The sequence below is a fragment of the Haemaphysalis longicornis genome, unplaced genomic scaffold (assembly GCF_048455015.1).
Source record: "Haemaphysalis longicornis isolate Haplotype H1 unplaced genomic scaffold, Haemaphysalis longicornis Haplotype H1 scaffold_11, whole genome shotgun sequence".
Lineage (NCBI taxonomy): Eukaryota > Metazoa > Arthropoda > Arachnida > Ixodida > Ixodidae > Haemaphysalis > Haemaphysalis longicornis.
Window position 1 is genome coordinate 124,025,967 of NW_027526214.1, and position 23,829 is coordinate 124,049,795.

General features: G+C 50.5%; 1 protein-coding gene across 2 annotated transcripts in view; it reads left to right on the forward strand.

Moving 5' to 3' along the window:
• The first annotated feature begins 311 nt into the window (after window positions 1–311).
• LOC144160988 (transmembrane channel-like protein 5) overlaps window positions 312–23,829 on the forward strand; it is an 88,631-nt gene continuing 65,113 nt past the window's right edge. Inside the window, exons 1-6 of one of the 2 annotated variants that reach the window (XM_077692050.1) lie at window positions 312–516; window positions 1,457–1,501; window positions 4,801–4,938; window positions 7,133–7,323; window positions 19,751–19,933; window positions 23,341–23,505. In XM_077692050.1, coding sequence (XP_077548176.1) covers window positions 1,459–1,501; window positions 4,801–4,938; window positions 7,133–7,323; window positions 19,751–19,933; window positions 23,341–23,505 — 720 coding nt within the window. In that variant the 5' untranslated portion in view covers window positions 312–516; window positions 1,457–1,458. Of the gene's footprint in view, window positions 517–819; window positions 1,010–1,456; window positions 1,502–4,800; window positions 4,939–7,132; window positions 7,324–19,750; window positions 19,934–23,340; window positions 23,506–23,829 lie in introns of those variants that run through there. The other variant, XM_077692052.1, reaches the window with a different exon arrangement.

Below are 23,829 nucleotides of genomic sequence, written 5' to 3' on the forward strand. Positions count from 1 at the left end.
ACTAAACGTTAACGCAGTACACCCACCCCCTATGCGACGCATTTACTCGAGTCCCCCTCGCGGGGAGATGGGCCCATTTTTTTTTGTTTATATTGTACCTGGACTTTTAGTGTCGTTTTCGCCACTTTCGCTGTACTGGTGCAGCAGGCTTGTTGACGTTATTACGCAAGAAAAACGGTCCAAGTACCGCGCCTGCCTTAAACAATGTTTTGTTTCTGTTGATTTTGAATTTCCCGCTTCGTTGGCGGAAGTTCCGCGTGCCTGTGTAAACAACAGGACCGATATTCTCACGTTTTTCCTAAGATGAATGCATCATTACTCTATGCGTCCATATTGCCTTTCAACTGAAAGGATTTTTGCTGCGCTGCGAGCAGGCAAGACGATACGATACGTGATACGTGATATCGAGTGAATATGGGAACTGCGGCGGAATCGGTTGCATCAAATGACGCGCACTTGTGCAACTATCAAACGCGGCCTTTGACCTGCCTGTAACAGACTCCGGTTTCACAGCAGGTCGGTGTTGCGCTCTCTTTATTATAACTTGTCTTAATCGGTCAAGACGAACTCGCACTTCCAGGTGACAGCTTCGTAAACCCGACGTATTCCTTGAGCGGGCTGCAGTGGCCGTGTATATTCAACCCTTGCCTGTCGCGATCAACTAAAAACGGATGGGTTGTTAACGGTCACGTCGACGCGGGTGGAATCGGGTGTGCTTCTGTGAATTTTCGCCGCTTGGCTGGTACTGTTTCGTTACGCTGTGTACGCAGACTGGCAGTGCGCTTTGTGGGGCTAAACTTGCCCGAGTTTGCACCGTTCCGTAGTCGTGGCCGAGCGTGCGATCTAGCGCCGAAGAAACGGCCGGCGTAACAGTTGCGCGTCTTTCCCGAGAAGCCGCGCCTGTCTCGGAATAGACCGAACGCACAGCTGCGGCTGTCTGAGTACCTTGACGATCTTGTTGCCATCAGCGGCGGAGCTAGCGGGATCGGATTGAGGCGGCCGGACCGGTGTACGCATCCTTTTCACATTGGTGACGCACCTATTCACCGATTTTTGGGGTGCGGAGTGCCAACCTCTCTCGTAATCGCCGCTGGTCTTCACCCTCGAGGCTGACGTAAAGCCAGGGAAATAGTGAACATGCTCCTCGCGATCCCAAATCGCGCCGCCACGTTGTAGTTTTCCGCGCGTCTAAGAAGAGTTTGTTCACATCAAGGTTGGAGAAAGCATAGTCTCTCCAGACGTGACTTGAACAACCACATCATGAATCGAACTACTTTGCCTAAACAAATGCTGAATTTGAACAAACATTTGATTCAACCAAAGTTGTCGGAGCATCAGCACCTGCCTTTCGCATTTGTCATATAGGTCTTTGCCAGAAGTGGAAATCCCAGTTTTTTGCGAGGTGAGAGCTCTGTGACGTGTGTCTGCTGTGACAACAACGTGCTTCTCTTTGCAGCCATGGCCCAAGGACACTCTTCCGATGACATCCCGCTGCACGAATGTGAGTGGCTGGCCTGTGTCGATTTCCTGAATAAAGCCAGGCAGTCTCCGTGCAACCAGTGACGCGTGTGGTGCACAGCATCCAGCTCTCTGGAGAGCATTTGATGAGCCGCATTCAAGTTCGAAGTGATTGCTGTAGGGCTGCCACTTGTGCAGTTTCATAATAACGTGCTGGATTTGTGAGCAGAGCTAACTTTGAACTGGAGGACTGAGGCTTGCTTGAGTTAAATTTTTTTGAGCATTGGTAACCGCAGTTGGTAAGATTTTGCGAGCTTTAATTGGCTTCAAGAAGGGCATGCCAAAGGCACCTGCCATAGCATTCGCTGAAAGGTACCTTGTGGATTATGTAGACTGCTGGCTGCTCTGCTCTAATCCAGTTACGTGAATACTTCGACACCGATGTTCTGCGAGTCCTATACTTCACGTTAGTGCACACTCATCTTACGTATTGCATCGAGTCGTGGGGCTGGACATGCGATACTTACCTAGAGCGGCTGAGGCGAGCGCAAAAACGAGCTCTTAGAATAATTACGCTTTCTGGCTACTCTCGACCCAGCAAGGTGCTGTTTACTGAACTATGCGTCTTACCATTTGATCTACTTCGCAAGAAAAAAACTGCTGAATGCATCCAGAACATAATAAGGAACAACCTTCCGTTTGAGGTGTCTACACCCAATACTCCTGCACGTGCAACATGGGGCTATACCTTTGGAAACTTTAACTTAGCCGTAAAAAGAAATGCGTACGGTGCACGTATGCTGGAATTTACTAGTGTAAAGATCTGGAACAGCCTGCCACATGACGTAAAAGTTGCTAACAATTTTCTGTTGCAATAAAAACACACTACCTTAAAATGAATGCCGCACTTTGAGTTCATGCTTGCAGCTATTATCTGTACGTTCTCTCCCACTTATACCCCCTTATCGAATGACGTCATTCTTCTTATAAAGTGTGATGACATCCTGCATTTTAAGTGATTCTGGTGTATTCATTGTGACCTGAGTGACAAATGCAATTGCCGTTGTTATTGCTGTTAAAAATTCAACCTGCTCTTGTTTATTTCACTGGCTTTTAGAATTGTACCCATTCAAGAAATCTGTGCTCTAACGAGTGTTCAGAGTGTCTTTTAATGTTTTTTAAGTTTACTGTCGACAATGTGTACTGACATGTGTTGTCTGCAATTCTTGCATTTTTGTATTGGACCCCTTACTAGCCGCTGGCTATGGGTCCAAACAGTTTTTGCGAATGTTTTGTAAAAAAAAAAGGGGGTGGGGGGGAAGTTACAGTGGGGACCTTTATGACAGCACTCGTGAAAGCATACGTGCCTCTCAGCAGTCTGGGTAACGGGCGGTTTTGAATATCTCGCTCTCGAAATGAAACCAAACCTGTATGCTGAGAGGAGCCCTTCCTCTGCTAGCATGTTGTCTGCTAGGCACCCACAGGGGTTTGCATTTGAAATAGTGTTAATAGCTGCCTTGTTGCATGAACTAAGGACAACAAATAGGCAATAGCAGGTTTCACCCACTTTTTTTGTTTCTGAGCAGCTGGACCCAGATATAGCTATTTTGACTTTTTTCTCGAGTTTACTTGTCATGAACAAGAAACAGCAATATTTTATTATCAGTAGTAGTTGTGAGAGTGACTTGGGACTATCAAATAGAAGCTTAGTAAGTAGTCTTGTTATGCACGCTGAGGCTGTGCATTTGTTCTGCCTTGCCATCACGAATGAAGTTATTGCTGGGGCCTCACTGAGGTGTGGACTGGCACAGTAGACTGTGTGAAATTGATTGGCGAGCAAAGCAGAGTGACATCTCCCTTATACTGGCTAAGGCGTCATGCTGCTGGGCTCAGAAATACGAATTTGATCCCTGCCATGGGGGCCACTTTTCTGGGTGCACACCAAAAGCAAGGACACCCCTATTCCGTTGAGATTTCCGTGCATGTGAAAGATCCGCCAATGGTTAAGATTAATTTGAAGGAGCCCTCCACTATTGCGTGCCTCAGAGCCCACGTGTAGCTCCAGCTTGTTGCACCATACAGTAAATCAACAATGTCCCTTACAGCTGAGTAAATTGAGTACATGGCTGCTTCAAACCACAGCACGGGCGTGATTTAGCGGTAGGGCACAACTTGACACACAGGGCTTGCGAGTTGCCAACAGTGCCGGTTGTAGCAGAAGCCAAGGGAGCGGCGGTAAGTATGGGGGTGTGTGTATATGCTGGTCAGTGCATATAATCGTCATCAGCATCAGCCTTTCTATGCCTTCGGCAGTGCAAAAGCCGCCCCCACAGACCTCCACGGTGCCTGTTTTGTTATGTATGAATGCCTTCTTTGAGTTTTGATATTTTGCGGGGATACCCTGTGTTCACCTTTTGCACTGAGGTTTGGCTCACCGAGGTGGATGGATGCATCCCTTACTAAAGACCTAAGAACAGAACGGCATCACGATACTCTTAGGTGCGACACCCGTAAACTACTGTGGCAGCATTGGGGAGCTTTAGTGTGCTGTGCTCTCTGTAACAAAATTCCTGCACGGGGATTTCCGTGAGCCATACCTGTATTGCAAAAGGTGAGTGCGAGGGAATATGTGGCGGGAAAGCCTGTGCCTGGTTGCACAAATGCGGGTGTTTGCACACCCATCTCTGCCTTCGCCCAGCACTCTGCTTAACAACGCGCTTTCTTTTCATGGCACTAAGTGCACCTGGAAGCAGAGACCTTTGGTATGTACGGTTGTCGGTGTCTCTGTGGGGCCGGCATGTCAAAAGGTGACCCCTCAGTTGCCCTCGTGATGATGGTGGCGATTGGAGGCTCTCCCCTTTCCGTCAGCTGTGAACAACCACGTTGCCCGTCTTGTCGTTGCAGTTGTTTGTTCCGTTCATGGTGCAAGCAGCGCAAGAAGGGCGAAGGCAGAGATGGGGTGAACACAAACACAGCACTGACTCGCAGCTGAAGATCCTATAGAAGGAAAACAGCCATGCTCATTGTGTGCGTCAAGGAAGGAAAAGCGATAGAGCCAGTTAAAAGCGGTCAGGGGCGGTCAGGATGTGCAAGTTCCCTTTTAGGTAGGGCGAGTGGGGGACAGCTGACTGTTCCCTCCCTGGCCAGTCTCTCTCTTCCCCCATCCCTGTGCCCTCGGACCTCTCGCGGACCCAATGCGCACTCTCTCCCTCCAGCCCCCGCTCCTCTTCCTCCCCGTGGAGTGTGGGCTCTCCCCCACTCGCAAATCCCGCAGCCTCGGCTGGGGTGGCAGTGTGCCCTCGTAGGAAGTGTCGCCACAGTGGTGCCCCCTCCCGCTCGCAGTGGAGGGCCCCGAGGAGGACGAGCACGGCTACGTGCACTCGTCGCGGGTGGACGTGGCCGGAGGGGAGGGCCCCCGGCGTCCCAGCGTGCCCTTCCACACCAGGAACCTCATCCGGCAGCTGCCCTCGCGCAACCTCGGTCAGTGCCCCTCCTCTTGTGGGTCAGTGTGTTTCGGTGTGCTATTTACGGGGTGCCGAAGAAGACCAGCGTGCATTCCCCTTCTGCACTTGTGGTGGTGGCGGGGATCACGGGTTCCCCCATCGTGCACCGTGGGTGCTTGGAGGGAACACATGGAGCGCCGAACCTTCCTTCTGTCCGGCGAGGGCCCAAAGATGCCCACGTTGGGCCGCACAGGAACGGGGGCCCCTGAGGGCGTCTGGCGCTCAGGGTGCCCCGCAGAGGTGATCACCCGTCAGGCAGTAGTTTACAGGGACAACGGGATCGCATTAACAGACCAGCCACATTCTCCATGGGCTCTTGTTGTGGCTGCATGTAGTGCTCAGTACGGGAACACGTGATCTGCCACAACACCTTTCCTTTCTGAAGTAGTTCCTCAAGTTAGGGGAATCCCCAGAGTAGTTTCCATATGGCCGCAGGGCTTGTTTGTCTAGTGCTGTAAGGGCGTAGTGATCCCAGGCTCCCTGGACCAGGGTACACTAATCCACAATGCGAGGTTATTCGTAACCAGCAAGGAGATGTCGTTGATACCACCCAGCTGCTTTGCCCACTTCTGAAACAAAGTGTTTAGTATGTGCTCTCCGAGACTGAAATTTCGGTTCTGTTGCTGTTTCGCGGTCTTTTAATTACTGTAGCGTAGTCTTACTCACGACTCCTTACTGCTTAACCATTCAGACAGATTTGTTTGAATACAAGTTGTTTGCTGAGTCTAGAGATGATTTACGTTGCAAAGGAAAGGAAATGCCATTATTGTTAGCAAATATATTACAACATCTGGTCTGGTGATGAACATACCTTGAGGGTTGTCTTGTTCTCTTGCCTTGTGAGGTTTACCTGAGCTCCAGGCCAGTGGATACTTGAAATTGCAGGCCCAAAATGAACGACCCCGTGCCCAGTATACATGAGTGGGTGGCACTGCACAGAGGAAAGGACGTGGTCTTGGTGCTGGATGCAGAAGGGACGAACGCGGGACGGCAGCCCAATTTTACTTGATACAGGGTGTGTGTGCCAAAGAGAGGGGGAAAAACTCAGTTGTGGTTCGTGCGTGCGCATTACTTTGCATTTTAAAACACACTTCTCTGCTCGGCAGTGCTATGAAAAGGGTGCTGCCACGAGTGTTGCTTTCTTCACCAGTACCAAATGCGTCAAAGATGCCCTGTGGCACCCTGTCTGGTAAAAATCGGCTGATGTCTGTTGTGGGGCGTAGTACTCCCAGAAGCACGCGCCCGGCTAACCACGAACACACGACGCCGGGTAACGGGCAGCGGACCCCGAGGCTTTAGTTTCCCTGGGCACACACGAGCAGTCGTGGCAGAGGTGCCCTCCCTCGGTAGCACACACTACATCAGTGGTCGCCGTGGTGTCCGTACGAGCACGCACTACAGTGTCTAGCGTTTGTCCCTTTTCCCTGTCTTTCAGCACCAGTACTCAGCTGTGCTCAGTGCCGAGTGACCAAGTGGCCCAGCTTTCCATCCTTCGTGCATGCGCAGTTCCCCTGGCAGGCCATGCCAAGGAGGCCAAACTAGGGTGTGCCTTGTCCGGTGTAACAAGGAGTTGTGGCCGGGCGACTGAGGGAATCTTGAAGTCGTGGTTCAAGCGCTTCTTGTGCACTCGTCCTGTCACCTTTCAGGTCTTTTGTACTGCTTAAAGGGACAGACAGCCAATTTTTTGTGGGCTATTTGCTATCATGAATACGAGGGCATTACTCAAGAAACGGTTTCCCTGATAGAGCGGTCGAATACTGTTTGCTAGCAGGATTTCACGTGCTGCCAAAAGGAGTGCTGGCAGCCAAAACAGTGAGCCGTGCAGCAACATACCTTGAACTGTACACGAGGTTAAAAGAGGTATTTTGAAACCTGTCTGTAACAGCAAATGCAGTCTTATGCGGTTCTTGAGTCATGCATTGAAATTGACGGAGCTCTTCTTTAAGCAAATGGTGGTGTCGTGTGACGACACTTAATGGTGACCTCAGGATGGTTAGTGCCACGTTAAAACTGCTTCCCCGAACATGTGTAGAAGTTCCCTGCGGTTACCCCGCTCTATGGAACGGTGGCCTTCATACGAACTTGGGGACCTGGATTCCACAAGAAAAAGTTGCGTGTCGTTTAGACCATGTAAGTGTGTTTCCCGTGCATAATTGAGCAACCGTGCGCAGATGACCTCAGTCCAACGGAGCCGGATGCCGTGATCTCGGAGAAGCCGCCCAGTGCGGACAGTGCTCGGGCGGCCGGCAGTGCGGCCGGGAGCAGCCGGCGTCACCGCGAGCACTGGCGCTACCTCACCCTGCGAGTGCGCGCGGCCACCGCCAACAACGCCAGCGACATGAATGCCGACGACCTCTACAATGTGAGTCCCCAGAGGGGGTCGCACCGTGGGGGTCACATGCCGCTGCGGTCATGTGATGTGACATTGCAGGTAACCGCTAAACTTGGGTACAGCTTAAAAATGGCAACGGAAGTGGCGGCTGTGCCTCATTACCGCGTGTGGTGCAAGTTACTCGGAGTGTTTTAAACATGGCACGGAGTGTTTCCGTGATTTTTTGCACTCAATACGCTTATACAGTGGAATCTCGTTGATACGATTTCGCATATTATGTTTTTCTTTTCGTTCCCGGCCAACGTCCCTTAGGAATGATGCATTTTCATGCGTTTATTGCAGTCACATTTTACCGGAAATTGGATAATACGATTACAAAAGCGGATCTCGACCGACATTTCCAGTAATGTTGCGTTTATTCTTCGGTATGCTCGCTCCAACCGCATCCCAACAAGCCGCGACCTGCACGTTGCAGAGACGCCGAGGGAGCAGGAGCGCCGGTTTTGCTGCAAACACATTGCTGCAATGCGTGGCCATTCCGTGCAGGGCTGACCATACGTCAGGCCCCGCCGTGTAGCCAATCGTATCATAGTAATTGAGGGAGAAGGCAGGCGCGACCTCCCTTCCCGACTTCTGCATGGACCGTGCTTCTCGCACAGCGGTTTGTTCTCTTGTTGCTATGCGGGGCCGTGTTTCCAAGCTTGCGTCAACGTCAAAGAAGTGCAAGGCGCAAGCGGAAATTGGGCGCCAATTGGAAGAGGACCCGAAGAGGAATCGGCAGGCGAGCTTGCTTTGCCCGTGCCAGCGCTCAACACTGTTGTCGGTCGGCAAGAGTAACTTCTCAAGAAGCTGCACGTTTTTGGACCTGGTGTAAAACAAACGCGAGGTGCAAAGCATGGGTGAAAGGAAAGCATCCTGCTTACATGCTTCAAGCAAGTTAGAGTGACGGGAGGGATTTTCGACACCCCGCAGGGGGCATCTGCTAAAGCAGATGTTTGCGTGTACTGTGCGACACCACGGACCCCGAGCACCCACGTTTAGCCGTGCCTGCCAGCGCCGTGACCGGGGAAAAGAGGGTCCTGGTGGTTGAGCCGACGCCGAGTGCTCGGACCTTTAAGGCCCCTTGGCGGAGGCAACACAGCACTTTGGCCTCCGCTTCTCGTAGACAGCACCTCCGGCCTGACCCACCCGGGGGGAATCGGCACTCACCTTTTCCTATCCTCCCCTCCATCTTTCACTTTCCTGTCTTCTTTCTAATAACTTTCCTGTCGCCTTGTTCCTTCTTCAGTTTCCCTTTTTCCTGGTGGTTCACCTTGTGTGGCGAAGGACCCTGCGTTCAGCCATGTTTGGTTACAGTCGTGGTGTATGGCTGGCGGGGACAGGACTTGCCCGCGAGTTGCTGTCATTGGGATCCTTGGTGGGTGGCTGCACCATGGCCGAACAGATTTTCGATTTCATGGCTTCCTTTTTTTCGCTCAGCTGACCCCTTTCGAAAAAGAGGGGGCACCGACAACTTCCCACGCTTGCACGTGGTGCATAGTAAGGACACAGAAAAAAGCGCACGCCTCGTCCCCCCTTTCGTCGTTGGCCACCAGTGGTGGTGAAGGCTACAACATCGAGAAGCTGGCCAACGGAGACCTCCTCCTCGAACTGCTCTACAAACATCAGTGCCGCAACTGACGTCCTTTGGAGGCATCCCTGTAACTGTGAGTGAACACAGGTCACTGAATGCAGTCCGTGGAGTCATCTGAGGAGGAACTTCTTGGAGGCCTAAAAGAACGGAACGTCACGAATGTCTACAGAATCAAAATCAAACGGGAAAACAAAGAAATTGAGACTAAGCACATCGTCCTCACCTTCGCATTGAGCATCATTCCTGAATCTTTAGAGGTGGGGCACGCAAAGATGAAACTCAGACCCCACATACGCACACCCTCAGACCCGCACCGATGCTACAAGTGCCAACGCTACGGCCATGGCTCGCTGAGCTGCCGGGGCCACGACACATGCGCCAAATGTGCCTCCAACAAACACCTTGCCGAGAACTGCGAATGTGAACAACAACTCTGTGTGAACTGCAAGGGCTACCACGCAGCATACTCCCATGCTTGCCCCACATGGAAAAAAGAAAAAGAAATTTTCACACTCAAAGTGACGGAGAACCTAACATTTCACGAGGCGGGGAGGCGACTCTCACCGGCGCATACCCGATCCTACTCTGTTGCGGTGCAACTGGGCGCAGCATCACAGCCTGGGCGCAGCATCAACAGTCACAGTGTGCTGTGTGTACATTGAACCACACCTCACCGTAACACTGCAAGATTTTGAAGACTTAATAAATCAACTACCAGAGCCCTTTTTAATAGTTGGCGATTTCTATGGCCATTCTACTTTTTGGGGGAGTGAAAAAACTGACACAAGGGGTCAGATTTTAGAGGATTTTATTCTGTCCAATAATCTCTGTCTTTTAAACACCGGCAAACCTACATACTGCTCTCCAAGCTTGGGGAAAGTGAGCTGCATAGATTTGTCATTTAGTTCGCCAAGTGTTTTTAGTGATTTTAAGTGGGACATCATAGACAATCCATATGGGAGCGACCATCTACCTGTGACCATCAGCGTAATACCTTCACCAACCATTATCCCCACGAAACCACGCCGGTGGAAACTTCAGTTTGCCAACTGGGAACTGTTACTTCCCACGCAAGTTTAGACAAAGTTTTCTTCGACAGTCTTAGCATTGACGAACTGAATGAAGTATTTACATCCTGCATCGTTAATGCTGCACGCATAGCTATTCCACAGTCCACGGGAGTGGTGAGGCAAGACCGCAAGGTATGGTGGACCCCAGAGTGTAAACAGGCAAAAAAGGAGCAAAATAAAGCATGGGGTGTATTTTGAAGGTACCCAACACAGGAAAACCTGATATATTTTAAAAGAAAAGAGCTAAAGCAAGGTACATCCGCTGCAATGCTGAGAAATCCTCGTGGCCATATGATGTCTCTTCCATAAATAGCTCTGTTACATCAAAAAAGGTATGGGAGCAAGTTCATAGGCTAAATGAGACCTACTCCCCCTACACGCATCAGGTGTACAAACAAGCATAACAGAGCAGGCAGATATACTGGGGGAACACTTCTCCACAGTTTCAAGTTCTGCACATTACACTGAAGAATTCTTGAAGGTCAAAAACACAGCAGAAAAACAAAGACTTCCAACATATGATGGAACAAACGTACCATACAACAGTTTAATTACACTTCAAAAACTAAAAAGAGCTCTGTTGACCAGTAAGGAGACCACCCCCGGCCCAAATGAAATACATTACGGAATGCTTGCACATCTCTCGGGTCCATCGGTTGAAGCACTCTTGAAGTTTTTTAACAAAATGTGGGTATTTGGAAGAATGCCAGAAGGTTGGAAAAAGGCACTCATTGTAGCACTCTTCAAACCTTGGAAGCCGCCAACCTCTCCTAGTAGTTACAGACCTGTTGCCCTTACCAGCTGTCTTGCCAAAACGTTCGAACATATCATAAACACCAGATTAAGCTTTGTTCTAAAATCAAACAAACTTGTTGATGCTCACCAATGCGGGTTTCAAAAAGCATGCTCGACAACTGACCATATTGTCCGCCTCGGAAATACTATACGAGAAGCATTTATACACAAGCAACACTGCCTTGCTGTCCACATGGAGATTTGGAATCATGCGCAATTTAGTAGAATTAGGCATCCGTGGAAGAATGCTGAAGTGCCTGAACAACTTTATGGCAAACCGTTCATTTCAAGGGCGCTTGGGCTCAACCGTCTCAAAGACCTATGTACAGGAAAACAGGGTCCCTCAGGGGTGTATTCTAAGCACAACACTGTTTGTTGTAAAAATGAACTCTATATCCAAAATAATCCAGCCCAGACTGGCTTCCGACTAGGGCTGTGCACTCAAGACAGCCTTCTGCTACTGCGCCAGTTGGTGGGAGGGGGGCGTCGGGGTCGCCTTAAGGTTCCTGGCATCCTCCTGGCAGTAGACTTGCAGAAAGCCTTTGACACGGTGGTGCACACAGCGATACTGACAGCTCTCGATGGGGCTGGAGTTGGCACACGAATCATGAACTTTGTGCGATCATTCCTGGTAGCCCGAACGTTTGAGGTCAAATCTGGCTCAGGCCACCCAAGGACATTCTCAAATGCCAGGGGAGTGCCGCAGGGTGCCATCTTGTCTCCAGTCCTCTTTAACATCATGATGCGAGGACTGGCTGTAGAGCTACGGAAAATTCCGCACCTGGGCTTGACATTCTACATGGATGGCATCACGCTATGGGTGGACCCCAACGGCACGAACTTGAACACAGCAGATGTACCGGGAATCATGCAGCAAGCCTTGGACACCATCGATAATTATCTCCCTTCCACTGGCATGCAGCCGTCACCGGAAAAGACTAACCTCCTCCTGGTAGGTGGCTACGACTCGGAGTAAGCGAAGACAAGCCTTAAGGTACATTTCCACTGGCGATTCGCCTCGTCGCGCTACGACGCGCGTTGCGCGATGAGGCCATGAGGCAATGTTCGCACTTTCGATCAGCGATGATGCGACTACGTTCAGCGCAGCTGCTTCCAGACTTGTATGTACGACCTCCTTGGTGCGTCAACCATTCGCAGTCAAAGAAAATTATGTTACACGAGCGCGACAAAAGCAGGTAGAAAGCAAACTAAAACACACGCTACTAACCTGGAACAATGCCGAAAGCATTGCGTGTTGCGGGAGGAGCAGAAAATAACAAACTCAAGAAGGCTCTTTTCAACATATTATTGCACGAAGAAATGCACACGCTACTAACCTGGAACAATGCCGAAAGCATTGCGTGTTGCGGGAGGAGCAGAAAATAACAAACTCAAGAAGGCTCTTTTCAACATATTATTGCACGAAGAAATGCACACGCTTGCTTTCACGCCACAACACCCGCATCACGGTCCACAAATTTCACTTTTTTTCACGGGCGCAAAGTTCTGACGCCTCCGAACTCTACGCGTGTTTAACAGTTGCCGATAGAAGTACGAAGAGGCTGCAAGTCAACCTACCGTCTCGCTATCCACCTGTATACGATGATTACTTGCTTTTACAATCCATACACGTTTCTCCACACTGATGAGTTCCACGCTATTCGTTGATTGGTGCACGCGTACGCTGAAGCCACTGACGAAAGAACCGAAGCGCACGGGAAGTTGCTTGCCGGCCCTACCCGGCGGGTACAGCCGGCGATAGAGGGCCAAGCACTGGCCAAGCGAGCCCAGCGGCGGCGGCTCGCTCGCCCACCCGCCGCCGTTTCCATTGCCGGATGTAAAGAAACGTTTTGCTTCTGGCTACGTCAGCCTACTCCGCGGCCATGATTGGCTTACCGGTTTTGCGGGGCCGTCACGTGACGAGGGAATTCGGACCGAGAGCGATCTGCTCCGCCGTCGCAAAGCGACGAAAAGCGACGGCCGGCTCGTCGCTTTGCGACGTGGCGAATTGCGAGTGGGAATGTGCCTTTACACTGTCCGACAAGACCATCACCCGACCAGCGGAGCGGTGGGTGAGGATCCTTGGGGTTCCCCTCAGTGAGGTTGGTGGACCGAAGGAATGGATCCGTCAGCTTAAGCCAACGTGGCGCCTCCACCTCCACCTCATCCACCTCATAGGCAACCACTTTGGTGGTGCCGGCACACGCACCATCAGGACATTATGCATGCCTGGCAACCCTCACTTCTGAGGCATGCTACGGAGCACTTGCTTCACATTGAACCAAACACACTACGCACAACTGGAGGTCCTCCATCTCGAATGTCTCCGCGCAATAACTGGCCTGCCGCATCACACGTGGACTGAAGAGCTCTACAGGTACTCCGGCCTCCCTCCCCTCAAAGCCTTTATCGAGGCGCACAATGAAGGCCATGAACTACGACGGCAAAACACAACTGCGGGCAGAGGACTCCTCACCCTCACAAAAGAACTACCCCCCGATGCACCCAAACTGCCACGCCTGCTGGAGCCTTGGCTCGATGTGCTCCTCAAGCTTCCCAAACCACTCTCCAAAAAGTGCCATCAGCAGGATCATGACACTGAGCGTAGAGCAGCAGCTGGCCGTACTGACAGAACCTGGAACTATGTGTTCAGGGCAGTTACCTGGGACCCCATCACGCACAGAGCCAGGCTAGCTGCGATTTCCCCAATCGGCACATGCAGACCGATCCACGTGCATGAGCACCAACCTAGCCCAGACCAGATGTCACTGTCCGCCATCCTGTGTGCAGTGGACGAGGTTTGTGGGGGGACCCGTCGAGGACTGAGGCAGACAGGGGAGAGGGTGGTGATCTACACAGACAGCAGAGCGGCCATAAAAATCCTTGGCCGCACCCCCAGGTCTGGCACGCTTGCTCACGGGATCAACATGGCAAGCACAGTGCTGTACCGGCACTATGGAGTGGAGGTGAGGGTGGACTGGGTACCAGGTCACGCCGGTGGCATTGGCGATGGAGCCGCACAGGCGTTGACAAGCGAGCTACTGGACGACCGCTCCGCCCTGGTGACCCAGACAATGCCCGCACCAGACAACCCCGACCCAAGAGCGAAACATCTGGCAGCCAAGAAGGAGCGAAGGCGCGCCGTTTGGCAGCACATCCCCGCCAACCACCACCCACTGCCCCAAGGACTGCCACGGGGGGCTCAGGTCCTCATCCACAAGGCACGTGCGGGGGCCGCACTAACAGAAGACGTGCTCGCCCAATGGCGGGCCCACCACCGATGCAGGCCCGGGGCTACCGATGACGACAGCGACCAGGAACAGGGCCTCATAGTGAGCTACCATGGAAGTGTGCCCTACAGTGACCCACTTGCTGTGGGAGTGCCCTGGTTACCAGGACCCCCGTGCCCAGCATCTGCCACCGCACATCAGCACTCTGCATCAATGGACCACCCCCAACAACAACAGCCGCGACACCCTGCTCTCCCTCGGGGCGTTCGCTTACGAGGCAGGCATCGATCGCCGCATGTGATTGCAAATGTACACCATGTACACGCATGTGTGTGCGCACTTCTTTCTTTGTTTCTCTCTTTTCTCCGACACCCTTCTTCCCCCCTATTAGGCCAAGGAGCCATTCTACAATAAATAAAGACTCTTCATTCATTCATATGCAAAATAATTTCGAAGTTGACTATGTATTCTCTCTATGTTGATGATCTCCAAATAGCTTGCACATCCTCCAATGTAGTAACATGCGAGAGACAAGTACGGTTAACTATAAATAGACTAACAACATGGGCGGACAGAAACGGTGTTCAGTTCTCACCACACGAAACAGTAGCTATTCTTTTTTCACTCAGACGAGGCTTACAGACCAATGCCAATCTACACCTCAAGGAAGTCGACTTACCCATACAAAACGAACACAAATTTCTTGGCATAATGTTTGACAGAGAACTCACTTTCCTTCCTCACATCAATATGTTGAAAAAGGAAGCGACGAGAGCTCTAAACATACTTAAAGTCCTTTCCTGCAAACACGGGGGTTCAGACAGGGCCTGCCTTTTACAAATTTACCGCTCTGTTGTACGCTCCTGCTTGGATTATGGCTGCATCGTATATGGCTCAGCCAGAAAATCCTACTTGAAACGATTAGACCCAGTCCACAATTTAGGTCTACGTATCTCGTCTGGGGCATATAGGACATCACCCATCAACAGCCTCTGCGTGGAAACAAATGAACCACCACTCACAGACAGAAGAACAAGGCTGACATGCTCATACATCCTAAAGATCCGTTCTCTACCAAAACATCTGTGTCTCCCCATAGTCACAAAATCTTTCTCAAGGACATTATTTATTAACAAACCCCCAGCAATTAAACCATCACTTCTTCGGTTCGAAGAAAAACGCCAAGAGCTGGGTATGTTGGATGCATTACCTGAAATTGCCCAGAGACATGACCAACTATGTACCACCTTGGTATACTTTTCCTACTGTATGTGGCTTTACGCTAACACAGTTTCAAAAAACCAGAACACCACGTGAACACATCATGCAGGAGTTTTTAGCACGCAACGAAAAATATAAAGACCGCACAGTTTTTTACACAGACGGTTCAAAAACAGCGTGCTACGTTGGGGCTGCAGTAGTGCAAGGGAAATGGGGAAAGGTGGTCGGGCTACCTCAATGTGCCTCGATTTTCACAGCGGAATGTCAGGCCATTGTTGTGGCTGTAAAAAGAATAATAAAAGAAAAAATTAAAAACAGTATCATCTACACAGACTCGCTAAGCGCCACCACAGCACTGAGTTACAGAAATGCGTCCCAACCTGTAGTAGGAGACATAATACATGATGTACTAGTAACAGCCCTCGGGCACAAAATTATATTCTGCTGGGCTCCTAGCCACATGGGAATTAACGGACACGAGAGAGCCGCACAGGCCAGTAATGAAACGATAACTAAAGTAAACATTCCTCACCGCGGCTGCATGAACTTTATACGAAGAAAACTCGCAGCCAAACGGCAGTCCTTATGGGATACTGAAACCAACAACAAACTGCACACGGTTAAACCCACTGTATCAGATTGGCAAACGAGCAGACGTGAAGATCGCCTCACAGAAGTCATTCTATGCCACCTTCGCTTGGGACACACTCATCTGACACATGACTTTCTCCTGATGAAACAAGATAAGCCGAGATGTGAAGAATGTGGCCAAGACCTGACAGTAGATCTCATCCTGCTCTCATGTGCGAAATCTGAGGTCACCAGGAAAATAACATCACCCACAGTTTTACAAACAACACATCCCTTTTCATCCTAGCTTACTCATAGGAGACTATGCCTTTGTTGAAATTTTCTCCCTTGTTAGTTTTCTAAAAGATGCGAAACTCTTAAACAAGCTCTAAATGTTCTAAAAATAAGCAAACACACACAAAAGTAAACACGTACAGTATCACCTGTCTGGCGCATGATAGCCTTAGTTGCTTATGTGCCATAAAACTCAACTCAACTCAACCGATTTTCGAGAGGTCAGTCCTATGGGAAACAGTTGCCTACATCGCGCTGCCCTTGGGTATTCAAAACTTTCAAGCGCTGCCTTCACCTATTAACGGCACGACACGGATTGTCGTACAAGGCAGTGTCTGCCAAAGCAACAAAGAGCGGCAGCTTCTGTTTGTACGTTTTAGAAGAATTTACTCCTGGACATTTAAAAGAAGAAAGGGCAGCATAAATAGAGCAGTTACTTCAATGTTGCTCCATAAAAGTGGCTTGCTGATGGAGCGTGAATATTTTTCTTTTTTTAACCTGTTTGGATGACACGATTTTCGGATAATGCGTTTTATTCTCCGGTTCCTGCGAAAAACGTATCAACGAGATTTCACTGTGCTCAACTCAGCAGCAACGACACAAAACTACACGAGGAAACGCAGACGATATCGTGCATTCATAGCAGTCTCCTTTCAAAACGCGCTCGCCTGTTGACATCCGGGTCCGTCGCTTAGGCGGAGTGATACCGTACATGAGCTTTGCCGTTTGTTACTTGTTCTCGAGTATACCGGTGTTCCTCGCCTACTTGGCTTGGCTAGCTACGCGGCTTCTTTTCGCTTCTGAAGACAACATTAATAGGTGACATTTCTTTTTTTGTTTGTCTTGTATGAAAGTTATAAATAATCCCTGTCAGATAAGTCCCTTGGCTCTCCTCTTTTGTAATCAAACAACTTGCAGTAATCGTGTACGATAATATTGTCTTCTTTTTCAGCCACGGGCAACTTTTGAGCCTGTTTATAAGCCATGCCAAGGACAATTAGAACGCTGCTACCCGACATACATGGCGGCAGGAGGGCTCTTTGGCCCACCAGTAGTAAGAAAGGGTTCAGGAGGGAAAAGAGGAAAATGTGCCTATAGACAGTCTTGTTTGTGAGCCTCGAGTGTGTTGTGGGAGTGAGTGCTGGTGTCGGGGGTGCTCGCAGTGTTCTGGGGTATCCTTTATTTGGCCTGCTGGGACATCACCAGGACCTTGCAATCTCGATACGGCTCCATGAAGGTTTTGTTTAGTTCCATTCCCCAGTATAGATGCTTGGGAAAAGTACTGTGGTGCTGGGCCACCCTGAAGATCGCACAGCAGAAGTTTGTCGATGCGCCGTGGTGGGCGGCATACTGGTTGGAAGGTTCAGTCCAAGTTGCGTAGCTCATCAAATGTACGTTTTCGTTTTACCCGTACCGGCAAATATTATGCCCTGCGCAGATGTAGTCAGATCACCGCTGCACTTCGGTGCTCTTGTAACCTGCCACAACCAGGAGCAGTGGCTCAAGCATTCTGCTGCTGAACCCAAGGCCTGCGAAGGAAAGTTTGAAATCCACCTGAATGCAGCCATACGCTGCATTCAGCTTTTCTTTTTTTTTTTTTTCCTCTGCGAAGTGTCTGAGAAAGCTGTATAGCTTTCCTTTGTAACCGTGTGGCTGCATTCAGGTGGATGTCATACTTTCCTTCGCAGAAACTTACTCCACCTTGGGGACTTCCCCTAAATCTGGTCGATGAACCCAAGGTCGTGGGTTCGATTCCCGGCCGTGGCAGCTGCTTTTCTGATGGAGGCGAAGAACGCACATTAACCCTGCAAGGGCTTATGAAGACCTAGGCTTGCCATGAGCAGTCACCACTTCTTTGCCCATGACGACCTGTGGTCGTCGTCAAATGGTGCTTTTCTTTGCGAAGCATAGATGGCAGCGCAGGTTTTGTCGTTGGCGCTCTTATTCAATGAGAGTTTGTGTGCTAGATGGCGGAATGTGTGCCTTGTGTTTCCCGCATGTTGTGAAGAAACATGACCCTGGCAGTGCTGGGTTCTCGTGTGGCTTTCTCGTGCCAGCGTGAGTGATGAGGATGTTGGTGTCGTATTTGATGCGGCGAAGAAGATAGCGGGGAGGGTTTTACGGACAGCGACTTATGGCAGAATACGCCTCGAATGCCTTGGGTATTGCACGTGGAGTAAGGAATGACCAATAAAACATGATTGTAAACCCTCTTCGCAAAGATTTCTGTTTTACAGATGTTACTGGGGCATGTGATGCCATGAGAAAATTTGGCAATATTGGTACCTTACTGCGTTCCTTTATGAGAGGTTCGAAATTGATCCAGAGGAACCCTGTGGTGCGCCTCATAGCCGCCCAGGGGTACAGCTTGGGCGTGTGAAACCCATCATTGGAGGCGCTCTGGCAGTGCTTGCTTTTGCACTGCAGGCTTTGAAATAGTAGCTGGGATGCGCGTGTGATGCGAGAGTTCGCCTCCTTTCCCCCTAAGAAAAAAATAGAGGAGAGGAAGAGGCGGTGTGTTCCTTCCAGTTTGCCCCCCTCACCATGAGTGTTGATCGTAGCTAGCTGCAGTGGATTTCACTTACACCTTGGCCCGAAATGCGGTCATTTCGAGCTGGATGATGTCGATTTGATGGAAGCAACAACTGCGCCTTGTTATAGGGCACCACGCAGCAGAACTTCAGATGCGCCTTAGGGAGTCCCACTATTGTGATCGTCCAACTGTAATTACTGTGGGCCAGTGTACACTGCTTTTATGGTTATGGCGACAGCGTAGGAAGCGTAGATTAGTCCGGGCTCATAGGTTAGGCAGCTGTTATGCTGAGGGGTGCCACCTACACTGCATCCGCCCATCTGGGACAAACCCTGGTTTGAAAAGCTTACAGTTTGAGTTTAGTAGTGAGGGAATGGCTTTGTGGGGAAAACTTCGCAGTTCCTTGGATGTGCTCATGTGGAATGTGAGCTGTTGGTGGGAATAGGCAGAGCCTGAGCTAGTTGGAGAGGAGACTTAGAAACCCTGCACCTATAGAAACTCTCCTCTCACGTGTGCTAGAGGGCAGTGGCTGTTATTGTTTGTTTTTTTCTTGTTTTTTTTTTTTTTTTCAAGGTTGCACGGTTGCTCGTGACCTTGAAAAAAAGCACGAACACTAGAGACGGAGGCCGTGTGGCAGGGCTTTGCAGGCTGGACAGTGAAACTCCTCCTCAGTGCTGCCAGCCGCAGTAGAGCACGCAGAGGATTGCAGGCATGGCTGGGGACACAGCATGCAACGCGCTGTGGCTTGCGCTGTTGGGCCAGATCCTTGCATTAGGTGCAGCCCAGTTTTGTCCCCAAGGTCTGTCAATTGTTGGGCCTGGTTGTGTGCGTAGGAGTATGGCATGCGCGCAGTTGCCCCCGAGGAGGCTTCAGCGCTGGACAGTTCATTTCCCTGTGGTCCCCCTCGACCCCCGTTCTTCGGTCTTTTCCCTCTCTCTGTGATCGTGAAAACAACGGCGTACGAACTAGACAGGACGACAACACAGGAAGGCATGACAAGTGCTGAGGCTGCTGTGCATACAGCTGTGCCTGTGGTGCCCGTCCCCTTGTTTTGCCCAACTTCCCTCGCTCCCTTCAAGGTGTCTGACGCAGCGCAACGTGTGGCGTGCAGGTCCTGCGTGCGGACAGCCACTTCTCGGAGGCGGTGGCCCTGGCCACCCTGCGCAACTCCAAGCAGAGCCTGACGCTCAAGCGCTCGGTCAAGCGACGGCTGACCTCCTCGCGGGCCGACCACGGAGGGGCGCACGCACGCACCGTCTCGTGGTGGCGGCGCACCAAGTACTCCCTCGCCATGGTGGGTGGCAGCACAGCTGGGTCCCAAACGGGGAAGTGTTGCAGCATGTGGGCCGGTTGGTTTGACACGAATGAAAAGGGTTTCAAGGCACAAAAGATGCAGATACGAGAGGAAACCAGCACAACAGACAGGGAACCACTTCCACTTCCAGCTAAACCTTGTTACTGAAGAAAACTCAAACACCGAAAAGTAACTTTCGAAACGCATATCGAATCAAACACTGGAAAGAAAGTTGAATAGGGATGGGCGAATATTCGGTATTGTCGAATATTCGATCGAATAGCTCTCTATTCGTTATTCGCTTCGGTTCGAATGCGGATTTTCGACATTTTCGAATTATTCGATGCTCCCGAATAGGCAGCTAAAAGCCAATCTTTTCGGTCAAGCTTTCCGAGAGTTACCCCAGGCTTGGCTCAAGACCCACCAACATGGACATTTCTATTATCAGTGCCGGCACTGCCGAGTTGCTGCCTTGCCTGGAGGTTCGACGAAGCTCTCGGCCGCCAGCACACTTTAGGTTAAAAAAAAAGGCGGCACTGAAATGACACCGCTCCGAACATAGCGGCACCAAGCCAGCAGACTTGTAGAGGCCGCCATTTTGAATAGGCATGCCGCCATTTTGAATAGGCTCGCTCAGTGCGGCAGTACTACAGTGCCTAGAATATATGGGCCAGTGTGCCGACCGCGGCCTCCCGGGTGGCACCGCGAGCGATGAATGCCGGCGGCCGCCGCATGGAGCACTGCCAGGCGAGAGGGTGCGGGCGGGGCTGCCCTTATCTACACGCCTAGCAGCGATAACTTTTAAAATTGTCCGCACGCCTAGTGACCAAGTGCTTGGTTTCTATATTTTTTTTGCCTTGCGCTGTGTGTTGCAGTTTTGGACACTATAATTGCAACATACAGCACAAGGAAAAAAGGATAATAAAATATAGAAACTGGCCACTTGGTCACTCGGCGCTGCAAGTGAGCTCGAAGAGTGCTACGCGTTATCCGCGCGATGCGTGCGGATAGGGCGTGCAAATGCCTCGTTGCTATTCTGCAAGCCGCGTAAAAATATAGATAATATACTGCCGCGTAGCATGCATCTGCGAAGATATTGTTTGGCCGGTAACCGCTTTTTACACAACGGTGCAATTATCATATTGTTGATGTGTGCCATACCTTTGCAATTTTCAGCTGATTTTAAAATTACATAAAGTACTTTTAGTGAACCACAGTGCGCGATTTGGCGTGGCACGGATGCGCGCGCGCCTGCAGAACCGATGCAATACCAGACCGAAACTGCTGGGGAATGGCTCGAATGTGCAAGCACCCACACAGAACAATAAACGGCGAATCTTGACGAAGAAAAAATACGTCCACAAGCACTTTAATCACGGACGCACCAGGCCACTTTACCGCTTTCCGAAGCGAAAAAAAAAAACTGTATCGTCTGCTGAGTTAGCACCCTCCCGTCAAGCGGCGACATCTGGCGGCATCGGTGGGCTTTCATTGCAAACGGCGCCACCTTTCCCCATAGCGAAGCGCTCCGGTCGGCACACTAGCCAGTATATTAGCAGTACGCCGCACTAAGCGAGCCTATTCAAAATGGCGGCCAGCCACTTGCGTCACTTGCGCTTTGCTTGGCTACGGCCGAGGATACTAGTGGCTACAATACTTCTTTTTTTAGCGGAGCTTAACTCTGCGAGTTTCTAGGCGGCGCTTAAACTTGTGAATGAGCAGCCGGCAGAAACTGCTGCACCTAGAGCATGTGGTGCAACAGGCATTTCTTCATGAAAACTTGTGAATACAGCAAAGGAAAGCTGTGTGTAAGATTTCGCAATATATGTTCAACTGGTAATAGTTTTACACAATGCTGTGCCTACGTGAGTTCTAATTATTAGAAAAAATTGTGTACATTAGTCAGGTCACAAGTTGCTCATTTGTCTTTGTGATTTGCAATGTGCACTATTCGAACTATTCGATTCGAAATAATTCGACCAAATCACTATTCGCTTCGAATTCGCTTCGAACCTCAAAATCTATATTCGCCCATCCCTAAAGTTGAATATCGAATCGAATATTAAACATCATTTTTTTTTAGAGGCCTCGATTTCTCATAGGTTTTTGTGCAAAAACAGGAGCTACTTCGCATGTCCAGGAACCATGGCATTCTTTTTGAACCCAAAGAACGCACTTTTCGACGCATTCGCTGAATGAGTCCAGTCGCCGATTCAGTATGAGGCAGTACTTGAGGAATCCGGAACAGGCACGATGTGCACCTGAAGAACGGCTTGCACCAAACCCAAATGGGGTTCAGCTTCGTGCCGTAGTGTGTGCGTGCTGCTTTTTCGGTATACTGCGCGCACTATATGTAAGCACGCCAAACACGCAAGTGGCGCTGCCCAGTTTTCAACTCGGCAAGAGTTCACATCTCTGTGCATGCCCTCAAAACTACAGCGCTGGCAAAATTCACGTCATCTGGAGGATACAGAGTTGGACAGTGTCATCCGCGGCATGATTTATTAAGTCGGTCCGAGTTCTCCGGTCAAAACATTGGCTTGTGTCGAGAAACAAATGAGGCGTAGGGAAGGAGACACCGATGTTCCTGCATGCTTGGTGGTCGCGGATGTGGGCAGTTAAATACGGAGCTCGTGCGAAGAAATGAACTGTGTCACAAATGCGTATCTGTCATGCCAAAACTGAAACTGAAACCATATTATCGGGAACTACTTTGGCGAAGTAACACAAAGCAGCTCATTAGCCATCCCCCCCATTGCCACAGAAAGTTGTCCCCGAGTATAGGGCTGTGCAAATGGTGATGTTTGGTTTCAGAGCAAATATTTTTGAATTGCAGTTGATGTTTAGCTCTTGTTAATGAAAAAATTGAAATGTGCAGTGTCTGTGCTCCTGCAATAGCCCGTATAAAAATAAAAAGATGGCTAATTAAAAGGGTTGGCAATATTTTCCTGTGGCACAGAACAGCCATGCCGAAGCTATTCTGCTGCTTTATTGATGGTACTGTAGTTAAACGAGGCAACTTTTACCTCAGCTGGGGACCTCAATCACGAGTGTTTTAGTATCAGTGTATGGAGGGCACTAGTGTAGAGGGTTCGTATTCAGGCTAATTTTGTATGCCATGCTTGGGCGTATAGGGCAGCTTTAGGCAGGAAAAATGACCTTTATTAACGGGCCCTCGAGGCATGGTAGTATTAGTAGTTTTGCACTTGCTCCCAATACTAACAACGCATGAATGTTGTTTTCAAAAAACGCGTGCTGCAAGTGTCCCTGTGAGCACGCACATGCGAAAATGCTAACTACGTGTTTGGGAAGGGCATTTCACGGCCAGCAGTGGAGAGTTGCAGCCGCAGTCGGCACCACAAGCGGGTGGTTGATGATGGAGTGGCTCTTCTGGGGGGGCGGTGCAGGGCGTGGAGCGTGTGCGGCGGGGCGCCTGGGAGTGCGTGTCGCAGGTGGACCTGTGGCAGGCGCACCTCAAGGACATCCAGGGCAACTTCGGCTCGGGGGTGGCCTCGTACTTCCTCTTCCTCCGCCGCCTGCTCGCCCTCAACCTCGCCATGGCCGCCCTGCTGGTGAGCGCCACAGGGGGAAGGGGCCATCGTAGCATTCCAGTGCGCAGGGATCCCACTTGTCTCCCTTGCTTTTGAAGCATGCATGCCAACCACCTCGCCGGGACCTGTTGCTCCCATCGTTTGGAGTGCAATGAAAAACACGCACGGTGAACACTTGCCTACCCTCTATTCAGAGGGTTGTTCGTTTTCGGGTAAAACCCCCATTTTGACACCCCGAACATGTTTGAGGAGTATTTGGTTGAACCCGATTTCTCCCCGAGTGGACCTTCTTCAACGTAGCGGTCTGCACAGCTGTGGGCTGCTGGTCGGCCATTCTGAACCAGT